Source organism: Sceloporus undulatus, chromosome 2, assembly GCF_019175285.1.
Source record: "Sceloporus undulatus isolate JIND9_A2432 ecotype Alabama chromosome 2, SceUnd_v1.1, whole genome shotgun sequence".
Lineage (NCBI taxonomy): Eukaryota > Metazoa > Chordata > Lepidosauria > Squamata > Phrynosomatidae > Sceloporus > Sceloporus undulatus.
This window is the reverse complement of record NC_056523.1, coordinates 11457432-11476278: the sequence shown is the minus strand read 5'-3', so window position 1 is coordinate 11476278 and position 18847 is coordinate 11457432. Positions and strand designations below refer to the sequence as shown.

Genomic DNA, 18847 nt, shown 5'->3' with positions numbered 1-18847 from the left:
TTATAATTACTGTCAATTTGAATTAAGTTACCAAAAAATGCGATGAAGCTGGTTTTGTTAAGCCGGGCAGCATCTATTTAAAAACCATCCGGTTTATCCCGGCAATAAACCTTTGAATCGTTTTATCATTTCAAAATGTGTTTTATCCTTTTAAGAACTCTCTGTTTTAATACTGTAAGAATTTAATTCCATTTTAATGTACTTTTGTCTGTGTTTTTAATTGCACTGTTTGTTGTTGTTGTTTTTTAATGTAGTGAAGCTGCTCTGAGTCCCAGTTCTGGGAAAAGCGCAGGATACAAATCAATATAATAATAATAATAATAATAATAATTTGTATCGTACTTTTCCAGAAGATCAAAGTGTCTAACACTAAAACATCCCTAAAGTACAATAATTGCTTGCTAGTACTGTATCCCAAACCCTCCCATCCACAGTTAATAATAACAGAGGCATAAATGGGTGTTACAGTTCAGGCCAAGGGTGTTAAAAACCATGCCAAGGTTCATTGCCAGGATAAACTGGAAGGTTTTTAAACAGATGCCAGCCAGCCTCCTGGTGCTCAAGTGGTTAATGCACAGAGCTCAGAGTCTCAGAGAGGCAGGAAATCTGAACAATGGAAAGAGGGGGGTGGATTCCTGCCCCACAACTGAGCCTAGGGAGAAAGGGGACCTTGGCCTGCAGCTGGGGTGAGTTTCCTCTTTGCAAAGGCAAGGGGCTTTGCAAAGTGCCAGGGGACCAGGGCACAAGGGCACCAGGGGGGCATGGGAAGAGGTGGACCAAGCAGGCAGGCAGGAGCTGGAAGGAGAGAGATGCTTTGCAGGGCAGGATCCCATCCCCAAAGCCATGATCTGGGTGACCAGATAAGTCCTCCTCCCTGCAAAGGAGGACCAGTCACTGCCAAAGAAGCAGGGCATTCAGGGGAGAAAAAAATGCAAGACACTGCAAAGCACTCATCAATAGAAACGTCAATGCCCTGCTTCTTAGCCCTGTTCAAAAGGGAGGGCATTTTGGGAATTCCTCCTGGGCAGAAGAAGAACATCAAAACTGAAAGCACTACTATAAATGGCAGTTCAGTGGAGTGGAGGACATTTTGGCATTCCTCCTAGGCAGAAAAATAAAAACACATTACTATGTAAGTGCATGCTTCTTAGGCATGCTCAGAATGGGGGACATTTGAGGATTCCTCCTGGGCAGAAAATAAAAGCTAAAAACACTACTATAAATGTAAGTTCATGTTTTTTAGCCCTGCTCAAAATGGAGGACATTTGGGGATTCCTCCTGGACAGAAAATAAAAGCACTAAATTTAAGTGCATGCCTCTTAGTCCTGCTCAGAATGGTGGACATTTGAGGATTCCTCCTAGGCAGAATATAAAAGCTTAAAACACTACTATTAATGCTTCTTATTCCTGCTCAAAATGGAGGGCATTTTGGAATTTCTCCTGGACAGAAAATAAAAGCTAAAAACACAACTATAAATGTAAGTGCACGGCTTCTCAGTCCTGCTCAAAATGGAGAACATTTGACTATTCCTCCAGGACAGAATATAAAAACTAAAAACTACTATTAATGCTTCTTAGGGACATTTGAGGATTCCTCCTGGACAGAATATAAAAGCTAAAAACTATTAATGCTTCTTAGTCCTGCTCAGAATGGAGGGCATTTTGGAATTTCTCCTGGACAGAACATAAAAGCTGAAAGCACTACTATAAATGTAAGCGCATGCTTCTTAGTCCTGCTCACATGGTACCATTGTGATATGCTTATGAATATTGGAAATAGAAGAGTTTACTTTAAAAAGAAGAACAACCTAGCAGTGTGGTCTATCAGTAAAGATACCAAAGATCCAGTGTTGTGTACTGGTTGGAGCAAGACTCTGGAAGACCAGAGTTCAAAACCTCAAACAGCTCTACAAACTAAGTGGCTTTGGGTAACTTACGCTCTCTCAGCTTGGCGTCTGTGCCTTCAAGTCTCCTGTCGACTTATGGTGACTCCATGAATTTTATAGGGTTTTCTTGGACAAGAAATCCTCAGAGATGGATTGGCCAGTTTTTTCTCTGAAATAGAGCCAGCAGCAGCTCATTTTTATTGGTGGTCTCCCTTTCAAGTCCTAACCAGCACTGATTCTGCTTAGCTTCCAAGATCAGACAGGATCTGGTGTCTTCAGGGTATTTCGGTCTTAGAGGAAGGCAGGGGCAAAACCTCCTTGGAATAAATCTTGCTAAGAGAACCCTAGGATAAGGTCACCATAAGTCGAAGTTGACTTGAAGGCATGCAACAACATGAGTAAAAGAAAAAAATGAGAGTAGCAGAATACCTTTATTAGGCCATTAAAATGTTGTTCAAAGGCAAGCTTTCTCATCCATTAGACCGCTTTAGTATATTGGGCATTACAAAACATGGGAACGAGAGAGGACTGAGAAACAGAAAAGTCCAAAGATTACCTTGGCAAGGTGTTGAGACCCTTGAGATATAGAATTATACTGACATTCCAAAATGGAGACAGCAAGACTTGTGGAGTTTGCTCAAGATGCATTGGTTATCAGTAATCCCCTCAGTGGATGTAGGATCAATTGCTTTTCTCTAGGGGATGATGATGATGAAGATCATATTTTTAACTGTCAGTTGGAAAAAAAATTGAAAAAAGAATTACAGTCGGCACCCCATATTCAGGGATTCTTTACCCACAAAGTCAACCATCAATGGCTTGAAAAAATATATTTTAAAAAATATGAATTCCAAAAAGTAAACCTTGATTTTGCCATTTTATATAAGGGACACCATTTTACTATGCCATTGTATTTAATTGGGACTTGAGCATCTATGGATTTTGATATCCACGGGGGGTCCTGGAACTAAATCCCAGCTGATACCAAGGGCCCACTGCATGTGTGTGTGCAGTGTGTGTGTATGTTTCGATATTGTAATGATGTTCTTCATTCTGCTAATAAGCGTCCACCTTTCTACCAGCAGAGAGGAACAAAAATGGAGGAGCAGGGAGAAACCCGACCTGCTGAGATGGAGAGATCAGTAGCAGGTGGAAAAAGCTCCAACACAGTCCAAGTCACGACCATTCAAGAGTTTCTGAGAGGCTCAGATTCCCGTCAAATTAAGCAGGAGCCAGAGGAGGACCTGCCACAGGGCTGGGATGCCCAGTGGCAAGACTTTCTAAAGACCATGCAGCCACCTCATCCGCGATGGAAAAACCCACCTCTCCCCAGTCCTCCCCAATCAAGGGATGGAGCCAAAGAACCTCAGGCCTCTTTGAAGAGAGCCACTATTGCCAACCAGTGGCCAAGAAGAGAGCAGGTGGACCAAACCCTCAGTGAGAGTTGTGAAGAGCCCATTTCCTCAGTAAAAGTGAAGGAGGAGATTCTGGATGAAGAAGGTGTGGTCAGTGTGGAAGTGGACCGTCAGCATTTCAGGCAGTTCTCATACCAAGAGGCCAAGGGACCCCGAGAAGTCTTCCTCCATCTTGAAACCCTTTGCCATCGGTGGCTGAAGCCAGAGAGACACTCCAAGGAGGAGATCTTGGACCTCCTGATCCTGGAGCAGTTCCTGATCATCCTGCCGGAGGAAATGCAGAGTTGGATCAAGGACTGCGGCCCGGAGACTTGCACCCAAGCGGTGGCCCTGGCGGAGGATTTCTTGCTGCGCCTGCAAGAGGCTGAAGGGTTGCAAGGAAAGGTAAAGCAAGGTTGATTCTCATCCTCTGAAAGAGAGATGGTGATAGAAATGGAGATGGGCAGCGTGGCTGTGTGGGCAGGGGCTGAAGGAGACCACTGGCTCTATCTATTTGCAAAAGTGTTGAGAATGGTGCAGCCAATAAAGTTTATGTACAGCAATAACATACATCATTGAAAGAATTCTTGGGAAGGTTTGGTTCTACATCCAGTTCCACCACACAAGATCCACTCTGCCAGATTATGCCTTATGTTATTTGGGGCCCCTCTCCAGTCTGAAATAGTAGGAGAATAAAAAGGCCCCATTCTCCACTGGAAGTACAAGTTGAGTCTCCCTTATCTGAAATGTTCAGGACCAGAATTGTTTTGGATTTGGGATTTTTTTAAATTTTGGAATATTTGAGCTATCTTGGAGATGGGACCCAAGTCGAAACATGAAATTCATTTATGTTTCATATACACCCTATATACACGTAGCCTGAAGGTCATTTTATACATAATATTTTCATTATTCCTTTTAAGGTTTTAAAGATCTAAATACTAGAGAATTCCTAAACTGACCATTTTTTCCCATTGATAATAGCACTGCAGCCACAAGCAACCTGCTAGTGACATATGTAGGTGTAAGTCTACATTACCCCTGCATGTTTCTTTTCTTAATTGTTGCAGAGGTTGCTGCTCTTTTCCAGCCTCTGCAACATCCAGCATGTCCTGGATTGACTATTTAGCTGCTGCAGTACACGATCCATGTGGCTGCTGGAGAACAGCGGGGTAAGATTGGAGAAGTGTCTGGCTATGTTCCGTAGTCAGATGCAGAATGTTTACATCATCTGCTGAGCCTCTGGAGGACCCTGCCTCTGGCTACAGGGTCATAGCCAGATGCTTTGTCCAATACCTCCCTGCTCTCTGCCAGCTACTGAATGGCCATGGGAGAGCGCTGTAGCAGCTAAACAATTAGTCCGGGACCAGTTTTAAAGAAAAGATATAACATAGTTCCACCTGCAGAACCATTAGGCTATGATGCTATGCCATACTGGCTCTAGACCACTATATGCTCCTTCTGTTTTTTAACTCAGCATTTCTACTATTCAGTCTCTCAGGCTTGTCTTTGTGTTCTGCTTTCCATCCATATTTCTCTATCAGGTTTTGTGGCCTATGGAAGACGTGGCTGTGAATTCCCCCAAATCGGAGCAGGATCCATCAGAGGAAATGAACATCCAGATATCAGCAGATGCTGAGGAAGAGAGTGACAGGGAGACCAGTTTTCTGGGTAAGGGACAAGTGGATGGATTCGTTTCTGGGAGGGTTGGGGATGGTAAATAATCTTTTTCCTTTTCTTTTTTCTTCTTCTCCTGCTTGAAATTCTTGCCCTGACAATGGGACTCCTGGAAGAACTGTAGCTCAGGGATAGAGGGGAAGCTTTGCATTCAGGAGGTCCCAAGCCCAACTCCCAGCATCTTTAAGTAGGGCTGGGATAGCAAAAATAGGAACTGACTAGTTAAAAATCAAACAATTCTTGTCTAAGTTGAAAATTTTCTAACAAACAGGGTAATTAAATCTATTTTTTAATATGAGTCGGTCTTTCCTAGAAAGGCTAGATTGGAGCTCTTTTGTCAAGAGATAGCCATCCAACTTCTGTTTAAATATCTCCAAAAAAGGAGAATCCGCCACCTTCTCAGGCAGTCTTTTCCACTGTGGAATAACTCTTACTGTCAGGAAATTCCTCCTAATGTTTAGAGAGCATCTCCTTTCTTGCAGTTTGAATCCTAGACTCCGTAACACCTGAAAACAAGATTGTTCTATCTTCAATATGGCTTCACTTCAAATATTTATTAACCTTTCATCTTTTAAAATTGTTCTTGTTGTTTCAAACTGATCAGGTTGATTTTACTGTATACCACCATGAAATCTGTGGGTATAAAACAGGATATAAATAATTTAGATATAGATATTTTGTTTGTTTGTTTATGGGATTTGTTTCCCCCCCCACCCCCATGATGATGAACAATTAGTAAAAACACTTTTAAAACATTAAATAGATAGCTTTCAAAATTATATACATAAACAAATTCTCCATTTCTTCCAGCAGGCAACTGCCGAGGGTACGAAAACGGGGAAGAGAGCTTCCCGTTCGAAAGACATGCTGATGTTGGCCTCAGTGGACTGTCATTGGCGAGACTTAATGGGAAGTTTTTCCAAGTTTGTGGGTTGGGAGAGACTCCAGGAAGTGAACAGAGCCAAGAAATCCGTCGGGAGAACCAGACAGAGATCCAAGCTTTTATTCACCAGAAACGTTTAGAAGGGAGTCCCTTTTCAGAGGGAAGCCACAAGGCGAAACGGAAAAGGACCAGCTCCAACTGGGGGACAGTCCTGCGTCCTAGCTTTGACTTCCCTCGGAACCAGAAGATGCAAAAACTGTACACATGCACCTATTGTGGGAAGATCTCCAACAACAGCGCACACATGATTATCCACGAGAGGACCCACACTGGCGAGAAACCATACAAGTGCTCAGAGTGTGGGAAGTGCTTCAGCACCAACTGCAACCTCATGAAGCACACAAGAGTCCACACGGGAGAGAAGCCTTACAAATGTTCTGACTGTGGCCGGAGTTTCAGTGACAAAGCTTCCCTTATTGTCCATGAGAGGACCCACACAGGAGAGAAACCTTACGAATGCCCAATGTGTGGAAAGAGCTTCACCTCCAGCTCCAATCTCATCACTCATAAGCGGGTCCATACGGGAGAGAAGCCATACAAGTGCACCGAGTGCGGACAGAGCTTTGTTCACAGGCCGCAACTTGTCATACATATCCGGACACACACAGGAGAAAAACCTTATGAGTGCCTGGAGTGTGGCAAGAGCTTCAACCAGAAAGCAGACTTGATCATCCACGGGCGGACCCATACTGGGGAGAAGCCATATGAATGCACCGAGTGTGGCAAAAGCTTCATTTCCAGTTCTTACCTCCGGAAACATGAGAGGTTGCACACGGGGAAGAAAGCCCAAGCTGGGGAAGAAAGTCACAAATGCACCTATTGCCGGAAGAGCTTTATCAGTCGGTCCAAACTTCTCATTCATGAGAGAACCCACACAGGAGAGAAGCCCTTTGAATGCACTGAGTGCGGGAAAGGTTTCAGCACGAGCTCTAACCTGGTCAACCACAAGAGGGTCCACACAGGCGAGAAGCCCTATGAGTGCTCAGATTGTGGACAGAAGTTCAGTACAAATTCCAACCTTGTCAATCACCGGAGGGTGCACACAGGGGAGAAGCCGTATGAATGCTCGGATTGTGGGCAGAGCTTTGGTCACAAAGCATCCCTGAGGAGACACAAGAGAATCCATTCTCGAGAGACAACCACATGAGTGCTTGAAATGCAGACCCAAAAATGTAGATACTAGCGCTCGGCATAGGAACGTAGGAAGCTGTCATACACAGAGTTAGACTACAGGTCCATACACTATCTGTTAGGGGCTCTCCAGAACCTCAAATAGATCATTTCCCAGCCTAATCTTGAGCTTCTTGGAATTGATCCTCTGCAATCAAAGCATAGCCTGTACCTCTGCACTGTGGCTCAGCAACCAAGGTGACTACCTTTATGCCTATGAGAAGCCCACAAGGTGGATATGAAGGCAAGAATGTCTGGAATCCAATGGCTGCAGTTCCATTGCAGTTATATGGCATCGAGTCCCACTGAATGCAGTGCTGCCCTAGTGCATAAGACCAAGGATTTTCTAGCCCCGTTTTTCTTTTAATTTGTTTTGTTATTTCAAGAATCTAAGAAACCAGAAGGTGCTACCTAGGTTGGGCAACAAACTATTTGCTCTGTTCTGGGTACTTGTGGTGAAGTCTCCTTCTTTTGGAGGTTTTTAAGTAGAGGCTGGATGGCCATCTGTCAAGAGTGCTTTGATTGTGTATTCCTACAAGGAAAGGAGATGACTTGGATGGCCCTTGGTGTCTTTTCCAAATCTATAGACCCTTTTCGGTTTCTTACCTTAAACCAGAGGTGAACCAAATGCATGCAGCCCACCCTAGGGCCCAAGCAAAGTGTGTTAAATATACATATATATTGCCCCCAAAGGCTCTCTAGGAGACAAGGGGGCATTTTAGCTCCATTTTAGTACCATCTCCGGGCCATTTTAGGACCAGCAGAGAACTTACTTAATATTAAACAAGAAAGTGAATAGGAAGTGTCTTATGGTAACTTCCTCTTTAAAAAAGGATCCTCCTAGGCCTAAAATGAATGAGACCCAGTGTGGTGAAGTGTTTTGAGTATAGGACTAGGACTGTGGAGATTGGAGTTCGAGTCCCTGCTTGGCCATGGAAATCTACTGAGTGACCTTGGGCAAGTCACACCCTCTCAGCCCTAGGAAAGCCTGTGATAGGGTCGCCATAAGTCAGAAACGACTTGAAGGCACACTACAACAACAACAGCAACAGGCTTTAAATGACCTGGAGAGCCCAAAGCCTTGGGAGAAATGCCCCTCACAGCCCCTAGGTATTTGAGGGAAGTCTGGGTCAATTTTTAATTTTTTTATGGGGGAGTATGAGGAGGTGGTGGCCCCATGGGGAGCTGTGGGGATGGCAGTGCCCTATGGCCACCCACACTTGCCCATCCCTGCCCTTAACCAAACATGGACAAAGTGTGTCCTTCTGGATGTTATTGTTCTGCAACTCGCAGCAGTCATACCCAGTATCGCCAGTGTTGAGCAATGCTTGGTGTTGCAGACCAAGAAGTTCTGGAGGGCCATATGATTCCCACCCTATACCTTAAATTAAATATGTTGCACTGGCCATTCTTGCACTTTGTGGTAAGCTGTGGTCTGTTGCTTTCATCTTGATTTGCACACAGAGGAACAAACAAGTCGTACTCTGTTTCCCCATTCTTGGTTGTTTCAAAATTTCCTGCCTACCCACCCTTTTTGTCAGCTCCTGTTTCAGGGTGGGCAGTTATGGGAACAAGACTTTGTTCTCTAGGATAACAATAAGCTACAGTTCAAACTGTCAAACAATAAGCTACAGTTCGGGTTTGAGTTCATTATCTAGCAAAAAGTTATAGCCTCCTAATTGTGGTTTGTGGTAGCTGATCATAACCGGTGTGGTGTAATGCTTTGAAAGCTGATCTGTAACTCTGGAGAGGGTTCGAATCCTTGCTTGGCCCTGGAAATATTACACCTGAAAGCTGGTCAGATCAATCCATAACTGGCTAAAAAAATGGGTCAATATATTTTTAAAAAAACCAAAAAACGCTGGAAAAAGAGGGGGAAAATCAGCCAAAATGGCAGCCAAAAGTAACATAGTGTCACTTCCAGGCCCATCAGGAATGGGATGAGTATATATGTTTATGTATGTGCCTTCAAATCCTCTGTCGACTTATGGCAACCCCATGAATTTCATAGGGTCTTCTTAGGCAAGGAATAGTCAGAGGTGGTTTTGCCAATTCCTTCTGCAGAAATATAGCCCACAACTCTTAGGGGCAATTAAGACGTCGTTTTTTTAGTGTGACTATGCAAATTTATGCAGCCGTGCATTCCAGTTTTGTTGTTCACACTATTTATTTATTTTTGTCGGGCCACATCTGTGCATATTCTGTTGCTCACACGTGTCAGCACTGCGAATAAAGATGGAATTGATGATGCGGTTGCATTTGAAATACATTCTAGCATGCAGCGTTTTATCCAGGTTTATCCCGTGTCTGTTTGCATTGGTTATTCACACTGCTGACAATGTGAATCTTTTTTAAAAATGAGGAAAAAAAGTGTGAGATAGAATATCCCAGGTTAAAGTGGGTTTTTTGGCAGCCCACCCCACAAAAAAAACTTTATTGGATGCATTCGAAATGAATGTGAACAACAGAGATTTATCCCATGTTTAACCTGGATTATTTTCACAGTCTGAATAACCCCCTATTGCTATCAGCCCTCCACATGTGCAGCTTTGACTTTTGTGGGTTTGGTTATTCACGGATTTGATTAATATGCTTTCTCTAGAAATCTCTAGGTCCTCCAGCATGACTCTGTGGCTGAATTCCACCAAAAGTTGTACTAGAGGATCTAGAGATTCTTATAGAGAATGCTTATCTAGGCATTCGTATGTCCTCCGGCGCAATTTCATGTTCAGCTTCTGTCAGATGTTGGCCACAGAGTTTCGCTGGGGATGTAGAAATTTCTTGAGAATACACTTTTCTAGGCGTTTGTAAGTCCTCCAGTGCAACTTCATGGTCAACTAGAGTTGCACTGAGGGACCTAGAAATTCCTAGAGAGTTGTTCTCACATTAAAAAGGTGTTTTTTTTTTAATATTTGAGGTTTCACACAGGTCCTGTGCCCCTAAACCCCAACGAATGTGCAGGGTCCACTGTATTCATTGGCAGTTTCTTATCCAAGTACTAACCAGGGCTGCCCTGCTTAGCTTGCAAAATCAGACCGGTACTGGTGCCTTTCAGGTATTTAGGCCCTGGGTTCAAGCGTATAGTCCCAATTCCTTCTACAGTTACCCACAGAGGCATCTAGTACTGGTGGGAGAATATAGCAGGTGTGGGCTGCCTCTGATAGTTTACTCTTCCATGAATCTGCTTACTTCCTATCAAAGCTTGCAGCTTGTGGACTTCTTGTGGCAGGGAATTCCACTGTTTAACAATGCAGTCTGCAAAGGAATACTTCCCTTTCATTTGTCCCAATCACCCACCATTCAACTCCCAATAAGTGTTCCTGGGTTTTAGTGTTACAAAGAAGGTTGAAAAGGAACAGGAATGGACCCGAGTTCAATGAACTGTATGTTGACTTACTGTTTATGTCTGAATCTGGACATAGTCTGAATGAGGATGAACATGGAGGAATTGGGGGTGTCCCTGATTCAGTCTAGAGCAGGAGTGGGCAAAGTATGGCCCTCCACATGTTGTTAGACTGCATATCCCAGCATCCCTCACCATAGGCAGTGCTTGGCTAGGATTGATGGAAGCTGGAATCCAACAACTCTTTGCCTACCTCTGACCTGAGCATCTCTTATAAAGAGGACGTGTTTGAGTCTTGAACCCTGAGTTGTGGCACACTACCAAGACACAAGGCCTTTTCTTTATAGAATGAGGAATTAGTTGGAATATTGGAAAGTAGAGGACTTGAAGAAATGATTTATTATAGAAATAAAAAAGTTGATTTAAAAATAGCTTTGAAATAGACTGGATGCAATGTGATTAATTCTCAGAGGGGATATACGGGAAGGGGATCACCCAGCTTAGGGGGCATCTACACTGTAGAAATCATGCAGTTTAACACCACTTTAAGTGTTGTAGCTGCATCCTATAGAATCCTGGGATTTGTAGATTCACAAGGGCTTTAGCCTTCTCTGCCAAAATGTGCTGGTGCCTCACAAAACTACAAGTCCAATGAGTCTGTACAATGGAAGCCATGGCAGTTAAAGTGGTGTCAAACTGTATTATTTCTACAGTGTAAATGCACCCTTAGATGTGTCGTTTGCTTGTGAAACTGATAGGTAAAGGAATTCAGTTCCATGTAAGAAAGATGGGGCATACTGCAGACATGGCAAGTATCCTTTTTGAAATGAGAGGTGGCTTATGCAAAATAATTAAACAAAAATAAATCCAGAAGACTTCCAATCATGTCCAGTTTTGTCTTTTGGGCTAATGTGGGTCACATATGTGCACAAGATACACAAAGGCAACACTAAGGCTGCATCTGCACTGGATAAATAATCCAGTTTGACACCACTTTAACTGCCATGGCTCAGTGCTATGGAATTCTGAGAATTGCATTTTGTTGAGGCACCAGAGCTCTCCAACAGAGAATGCTAAATATCTCACAAAACTACAAATCCCAAAATTCTATAGCACTTAGGCATGGAAATTAAAGTGGTGTCAAACTGGATTATTTCTACAGAGTGGATGGAACCTAAATAGAAGTTAAAGGGGAATGTTTAGATATGAATGGACTGCCTGGAGCAGGATGAATATTTTGCCTGGAGAACAGGAAGGGAGAGGGAGAGTTGGGAATTAAATTAAAAAAAAGAACTGGAATACAAATACTGGCCAAAATCTTGCATGGCACAACAAAGTGTAATAGTTCCATGTGTAAAACTATGTTGAATGTGTCCATTCAACATCCTCCAGGCTCACTGCTCACTTGCAAAAAACCTGTCCCTGCACAGCCATGCTGTGGCTGATGGAAAGCAGAGATCAGACAAGTGCCCGGCTATGCACTTGTAATAAAGTGTAAAATGATTACATTACCTGTTGAGATTTTCCAGGATCCTCCAGAGATCTCAGTGGATGATGGCTATGTCCATACTGTCAGGAAAACCCAGCTTACCTTTGGGGCTTCCAGATCCATGCAGAGGATGATCTGTCTGCACAACCACAACAGACCAATATTGGCAGCACTGGCTACATATTGCCCTAGGTCAACGGCTTACCAAACCCAGGATGCTTCTTCCTACCCATACTCTTCTGTTGCCCCATCACTGGCATGCAGCATACATGTTTCTTGAGCAGTGGTTCCCAAAATTTGGTCTTCCAGATGTTTTGGACTTTAACTCCCAGCATTCTTGATTATTGGCCAAACTGGCTAGGGCTTATGGGAACTGAAGTTTAAAATACCTGGAGGACCAAAGTTCCCAAGATTACTCTAGAGCACGAATTGGACCTGCGTTTCACCTGTTTTAGTCCTATGCATCACCTAAACAGGTCAGTGCAGGAACAAGGTGGGAAAATTTATTTTCCTCGGTGTGGACATGGCCAATGTAATCAGTTTGCGTCTGGCTAAAGAAACATAGCCAGATGCTTCTTTGACACACATACACACACATGCTTTCTACCAGAGATAGATGAATCAGAGGGGCTGGAGCAGTTAAATGATAAGCCACAGTGGTCATTGTGGAAGAACATGCCAACATGCCAACTTCCATAACAACCGAAAAAACACATACATAGGAGTATGGTGGACTTAGATCTACATATGCTACTAAGAGGACGCCAGCCTTTATTAGCTCCACAAAGGGGTGTGTATGGACCTCCCTAGGCCTCCCTAGGGAGTGGAGATGCTGCTGCTGTTCCAAGATGTGGGACAAGAGTGTGGCTAACTTGCAGCCCAGTGTAAAGACCTTAGCATCGTTTGAACCCACGATGGCTCTAGCCACAAGTGAACTGTAGGCTCCCACAAGTTTCAGCTAAGGTGGCTTTGGGCAAGTCACTCTCTCCCAGCCTTGGTAAGGCAATGGCAAAACCCCTCTGAACAAATCTTGCCAAGAAACCCCAATGATAAGTTTGTTCTAGGGTCGCCATAAGTTGGAAACGGATTGAAGGCACGCAACAACAACAATATGGACCTCAACAAGAAAATGGATTTTAATCCATAGAATGGGAGGCAGTCAGATCGGTTTCTTCATGACTGCCCCCACCCCAGGTTTGGACAGTCCAACTATCCCTGGTGGAACATCTTGACTTCTTCCTTTGGATGGTCTGAAAGGTTGAGGCTAACCTAGACTGGAGAGCAACTGTCCTCTCTTCTGACTGGCTGGGATGGGTGCAGGTTGCTTTGCTGAGTCTTCTTAGCTCTTTTTGGACCTGAACTAAGCTGAATTTTAAAATAATGAAAATGGAGCTGCAGAAGGAGACGGGTAAAGTTATCCCAATGGTGCTCCTGGACGATTGAGTAGAGTTGTCCCACTTTGAAAAGCTCACAAGGAAGCATTTATTTCCCCTAGATAGATAGTTTGCCCACCATAGCAGAGGAGAGGAAACTTTGTGGGATGCCCATGGCATTCTGCATACATAATTTCATGGCCTCCAATCCTCTATTTATTTTCATCTATATATTTAATTATGGGATTTATATCCTGCCTTTCTCCCAAAATGGCAGTCAAGACAGCTCAATGAGACTTCGGTGATGTCTCTAACCCTTGTGTGTATGTGTATTGTGTGCCTTCAAGTCATTTCTAACTCATAGCAACCCTAAAACAAACTATCATGGGGGTTTCTTGGCATGTTTTGTTCAGGGGGGAATTGCCATCACCTTCCTCTGAAGCTGAGAGTGTGTGACTTGTCCAAGGTCACCCCATGGGTTTCATGGCTGAGCTGGGTGATTGTTTAATACAGGGGTTGGCAGACCTGAAATTTGTTGAAGCTACTTTCTTTCTTCCTCTATGTTTCTACTGGAACCCCAAGATTAATTTATCACATAGGACTTTATCACACAGGAGAAATCGGGGGTTTAAACATTGATTTCCCCATGAAAATTGCACAATCACTAGCATTTTCACACAACGTCATGATTAAATTGCCAATATCCTAGGAATAAATAGGCAATAAACAGCAACAAATAATTCATGGGGAAATCCCTTGAATGATTTGTTGCTGTTTTATTTCCTGTTTATTCCCAGAATAATGGCAATTTAACTGCGACGTCGTGTGAAAATGTTAATTGTGATTGTGCAATTTTCCCAAGATAACTGATGTTTAAATCCTCTTATTTTTCCCATGTGATAAAATCCCTAGAGACAAACAGAACAAGAACAAAGCTGGAGCCCATAAATATGCTTTGCACTACGACTATGGAGTCTTCAGTCCTTACAAACAGAAAATTCACTTCTGGTTACTTCAAGTTTTCTTCATTTCTGCAGTAGAATTCAGAGCTCTTGGGCCTCCTCTGGCAGCCTCTGAACAGAGGACTGTCCTCTATAAAAGAGGATCCAGGCCATCCTATTGCTGTCCCTTCTGGAGATGAGGGTTTGAATCCTCATTCAGCATAGAAACCACTGGGTGACCATGGTCAAGTCATACTCTCTCAGCTTCAGAAGAAGTCAATGGCAAATCCCCTCTGAACTAATCTGGCCAATAAAGCCCCATGATAACAGTCACCACAAGCTGGAAATGACTTGAAGACACAAAGCAACAACAACAACAATTTCCTTTCAGAGTTGGGGGACATATGTGCCTCCTGATATTCATGGACTGCAAACCTCACCAACTCTAGCCAGCTTAGCCAATGGTCATGGGAGCTACAGTTCAACAATATCTGGACAGCCACAGAGGCCAATATTTGGTCAAAGAGGGAAGGTAGCTTCTGGTAAATTCTTCTCCCATGTTAGGAGGAGTTTGCCATTACCATGGCTGAGTTGGGATTCAAACTTTATGTGCTGTTGCTCTATCCTATGAAATCCTGGGATTTGTATTTCACAAGCTCTTCAGCCTTCGCTGCCTTCACATCTCAGGGAGCCAACATCAGTCTTCTGGCTGTAATGAACCAGTGCATCAGGTTGCTTCATAAGTTGATCAGAAGGATTCACATGTCAATGATAGAACATGGAAACATCAAAAGCAGCCTAGCATGGTCTGTCTAGGCTAATATGGTCTATTCTGACTGATATGTATTAGCGATTTAGCTACAGGATGGGCAACAGGAAGGCATTGCTCATCCAAGTCAGAATTCTGCCCCCATTGGAAATGTTCCTTCAGTCTCCAAATTTCTAGCATTAGAGAAAGTGTGATGTTGAAAAGCATTCACTCTTTATTATTGCGTGCCTTCAAGTCACAGGGTTGTGCTGGAGGACCTAGATATTCCTAGAGAGAACATATTAATAAAATCCGTGAATAATCAAATCCGCAAAAGTCAAAGCCACAAATGTGGAGGGACGAGTGTACTTTCTTACATGGTTCCCTTCAAGAAAGGGGTGTGTATATGCATGTGTGAAAGTTGTGTAAAGTGAGCCTTCACACCTATGGGCCTCAGCTTCTAGGCTGGAAGGAGGGTGAAAAACCAATGTGGCCCTCTGTTCCTTCTGGATGAAACAGGCCAGGAAACCGAGGTGGCTATAAAATCTTGAGATTATGGATTGGCTAACAATACCAACGTTGATGTGGTTGCTGGATTGTGAGGAAGTACAGAGAAAGTTGTGTTATTACCTGCTGCTACTCCCTGGGACATTACTTTTTTTAGAGCAGTTAGGGATACTACTCTACTTTTGAGAATGGATCCTCCTATTGGGATCCTTCCAAATGTTTTGCACTACAGTGCCCACCATCTCCAACCAATTTAGCCAGACTCCAGTGTCCATTGGGTTTTTCCAGAGTACCTAAGTTGAAAGGCTGGAACGTAAAGATCAGCCACCACATTTTCAGTAACCACACGGATTGTTCTTATGCTTCACACCAGCAAGAACTTGCCTGCCTGCCAGATGTTTCAAAAATCTGTCTAAGGAGTTTATAATATGAAGGAGATCGGTAGTTTATCCTGTGAATATTTCGGGGAAATCACGTAATTGCACATAACAATTTTACACAACGTCCCACAAAACTCACCATTAAAGTGGTCACAAAGAAGCATTAATGCACATCTTTTTACGTTCAGGATTTCAATGACAATGCATTTCTTATATCACTTTATTTGCACAATTGAGTGTGATAATCTTTCGCACAGTTGCTCCTCATTTCCGCTTCATTTGCAGGATGCTTTAAATGCGCTTTAATCTCTCTTTAATACCAAAATTAGCCCCAGTGTGATAAACTCCTATGATGTTTTGTTTGGTTTTTAAAGGTTCAGTTCCAGCTAAATATATTCATGCTATTTAAACTTTTCTAAGGCTTCCAACCAAGCTCTTTTGGATGTAAGCTTCTTTTCAGTTCACATTCACATTTTTTGTTTGTTTGTTTTATAGGAATAAATGGATTAATGGACATTTTCTCCCGTGTTTATATGCTTTCTTCTTTGTGTGAATCCTTTCATCTTTTCTGCGGTCAGAGGAGTTTATCACATGGGGGAAATCTCATGCAAAAATGGGATTTAAAAGCTGGAAAAAACCTGCAAAAGCAGGTTGATTTTTACACATGCTATTGTTAAACTGGTGTTAACTCAAACAGAAAGTTGACAAAAGCCACTCCTTTTTTACTTTCTGGATTTTCCAAAAGTGAAAAAGGAGCAGCTTTTGTCTACTATCTGCCTACTTTCCATTTGGGTCAACACCACTTTAACAGGGATGTCGTGTAAAAATCAACCCACTTTTGCAGTTTTTTTCTAATTTAAACCGCCATTTCTGCGTGGGATTTCCCTTGTGTGATAAACTCCAGAGCTAGAAATAAAACTTTTCCCTCAGTCGTAGCACTGGTATGGTTTTTCTCCTGTATGGGTTTTCATGGGCTTAGTAAGGGTGGATCTGTGACTCCAGCTTTTGCCACACTCAGGACATGTATATGGTTTCTATCCAGTATGGGTTCTCTGGTGTGTGATAAGGTTTGATTTCAAATTCAAGCTCTACCCACAGTCAGAGCATTTGTATGGCTTGTCGCCTGCCTGAGTGCTCAAGTGTTTTGTGAAGGAAGATTTCTCACTAAAACATTTCCTACAAATGGAACATTCATAAGGTTTTGCTCCAGTGTGAATTCTTCGGTCTGTAAAAAGGTTGGATTTCCAATTAAAGCTTTGTCCACAATCTGAGCAGGTGTAAGGTTTCTCCCCTTATGGTTTATGAACTGATAGCTAATGTTAAAGCTTTTTCTACATTCAAAACATTCATATGGTTTTTGCCCAGTGTGATTTCTCTTGTGTATAACTAGATAGCCGCCCCGATTGCATTTTGTAGAGAGGCGGGATATAAATACATTTTATTATTATTATTTTATTATTATTAGATCTCCTTTCTGATTAAATGTTTTCTCACAGTCTGAGCATTTACGAGTGTGGCTTTTTTCCCTATCTAGAAGGCTTAAAATAGTTTTATCAATTAATGCAAGGCTTATCTGACCTGGTTGTTTCATTTCACACGTGCACACTGTTAGTTCTGAATTAAATCTTTCCTGAAACATGTTGAATTGCTCTTCTTTTCTGTGGCACAGGAATCTATTCCTATTCTTTTCATGTTACATTTTTCACTGGTATCAAATTTGCTGTTAAAGAAGTAATGCTCAGGCACATATCTACTTTGTTAACTGAAGTATTCCTGTGGTTTCAAACTTGGTCCTCCACGTGTTTGTAACCCAACTCCCAGAAGCCCCAGCCAGCTTGGCAGAAATTCCAGGAGCCAAAAATTCTGGGAGCTGAAGTCCAAAAGATCTGGAAGACCAACATTTGGGAACCACATAAGCAGTCATATATTCAGAAAGAAAACTCATTATCTTTCAGAAATAAAAGAGTTTGACACAAATTTAAATTCCATGGCTCAATACTATGGAATTCTTGAATTTGTACTTAGGTGAGATCGAACAGAGGTTCTGTCCGACTTCAAACTAGATCAATTTGTTATTGTCTGGGCACATGTATATATAGCAAGAAATGGGTCCTGAGGGCAGTGTTTAAGGAGTTAAAAGGCTTAAGTGACTTTCCCAGCGGAGAAGAATAGGGTGCGATGTGCACAAACCTCCAGACAATCCCCATGAAAGCCCTCAGACAAAAAGAGTTTACTTCCCAGAAGAAAATTCCCTTTGTCTGCTGCATGTAAACAATCTCCAAGTCCAGCTAACCACTAGTATACGGATTCGAATCTTAAGCGACCTTGGCTAAGTGCCCCTGGCTTCTCCCATGCTGAGCCTTTCAAGAGTCACAGAGGGATGACTGAGGGCTGGATCCTGGGATAACACTACTGCCTTCCATTTACCAAGCATTATCATCTTTTCTAATAAGTCATGTTGTCTCATGATATGTCTTAAACTATTATGGGCACATTTTTTGGTCTTTTTGTATGAGACAATCCAATAAGACCAGAAAAAGACCAGAAAAAGAAAACTTAGCTATTAAAAAAAAATCAAATAGTTATAGCCACATTGTTTCTCTGATTCTTCAAGTTCTATTTTATTGTACTGTACTTCACAGATGTCATATTTGTATACTTTTGTGAGTGGTTTTGGGGTCTCTTTGCCCAAAATGTGGCGTCAAAATCTAACTAAACATATGCTGGAAATCTATAGAAATTTCCTCACAACATCCTAGATCAAGATCCTTGCCCAGCAATGATCTAGTTTTTCATGATTTTCTTCCTCCCCATCCTTCAGTTGCAGAGAAAACTGGCCCTTCATTGCAGCCTCTGAGAAATCCTGATTAGACACGTCTTTGGCAGGCCCTGGTTGCTGAAAGAAAATATCTGCCAGAATATAAAAATGCAATAAAGGCGGGATACAGACGGGCAGGGGAAGACGTCTTGGAGGCGTATTCTGCTGAATATGGAGC

General features: G+C 42.6%; 2 protein-coding genes across 3 annotated transcripts in view; both read left to right on the top strand.

Annotated features, from left to right (window-relative positions):
• The window catches only part of LOC121921817, a 194093-nt gene that overhangs the window by 113903 nt on the left and 61343 nt on the right, over nucleotides 1–18847 (top strand). The gene's annotated exons all lie outside the window — the stretch shown is intronic.
• LOC121921865 (zinc finger and SCAN domain-containing protein 2-like) lies at nucleotides 607–11340 on the top strand. 2 transcript variants are annotated; one of them, XM_042450522.1, is made up of 4 exons: nucleotides 607–686; nucleotides 2972–3685; nucleotides 4825–4951; nucleotides 5768–11340. In XM_042450522.1, exons 2-4 carry the CDS (start codon nucleotides 2984–2986, stop codon nucleotides 7045–7047), a joined length of 2109 nt encoding a protein of 702 aa, XP_042306456.1. In that variant the 5' UTR covers nucleotides 607–686; nucleotides 2972–2983; the 3' UTR covers nucleotides 7048–11340. The 2 variants fall into 2 exon arrangements, with proteins under 2 accessions (XP_042306456.1, XP_042306455.1); XM_042450521.1 differs by lacking the exon at nucleotides 607–686 and adding an exon at nucleotides 1623–1712.

Coding starts and splice junctions, on each gene's coding strand:
- LOC121921865 (XM_042450521.1), top strand. CDS start 1,629: ATGCTTCTTAGTCCTGCTCAGAATGGAGGGCATTTTGGAATTTCTCCT. Junction 1,713..2,971: donor CTGAAAGCACTACTATAAAT/GTAAGCGCATGC, acceptor TTCTACCAGCAG/AGAGGAACAAAAATGGAGGA. Junction 4,952..5,767: donor CAGGGAGACCAGTTTTCTGG/GTAAGGGACAAG, acceptor CATTTCTTCCAG/CAGGCAACTGCCGAGGGTAC.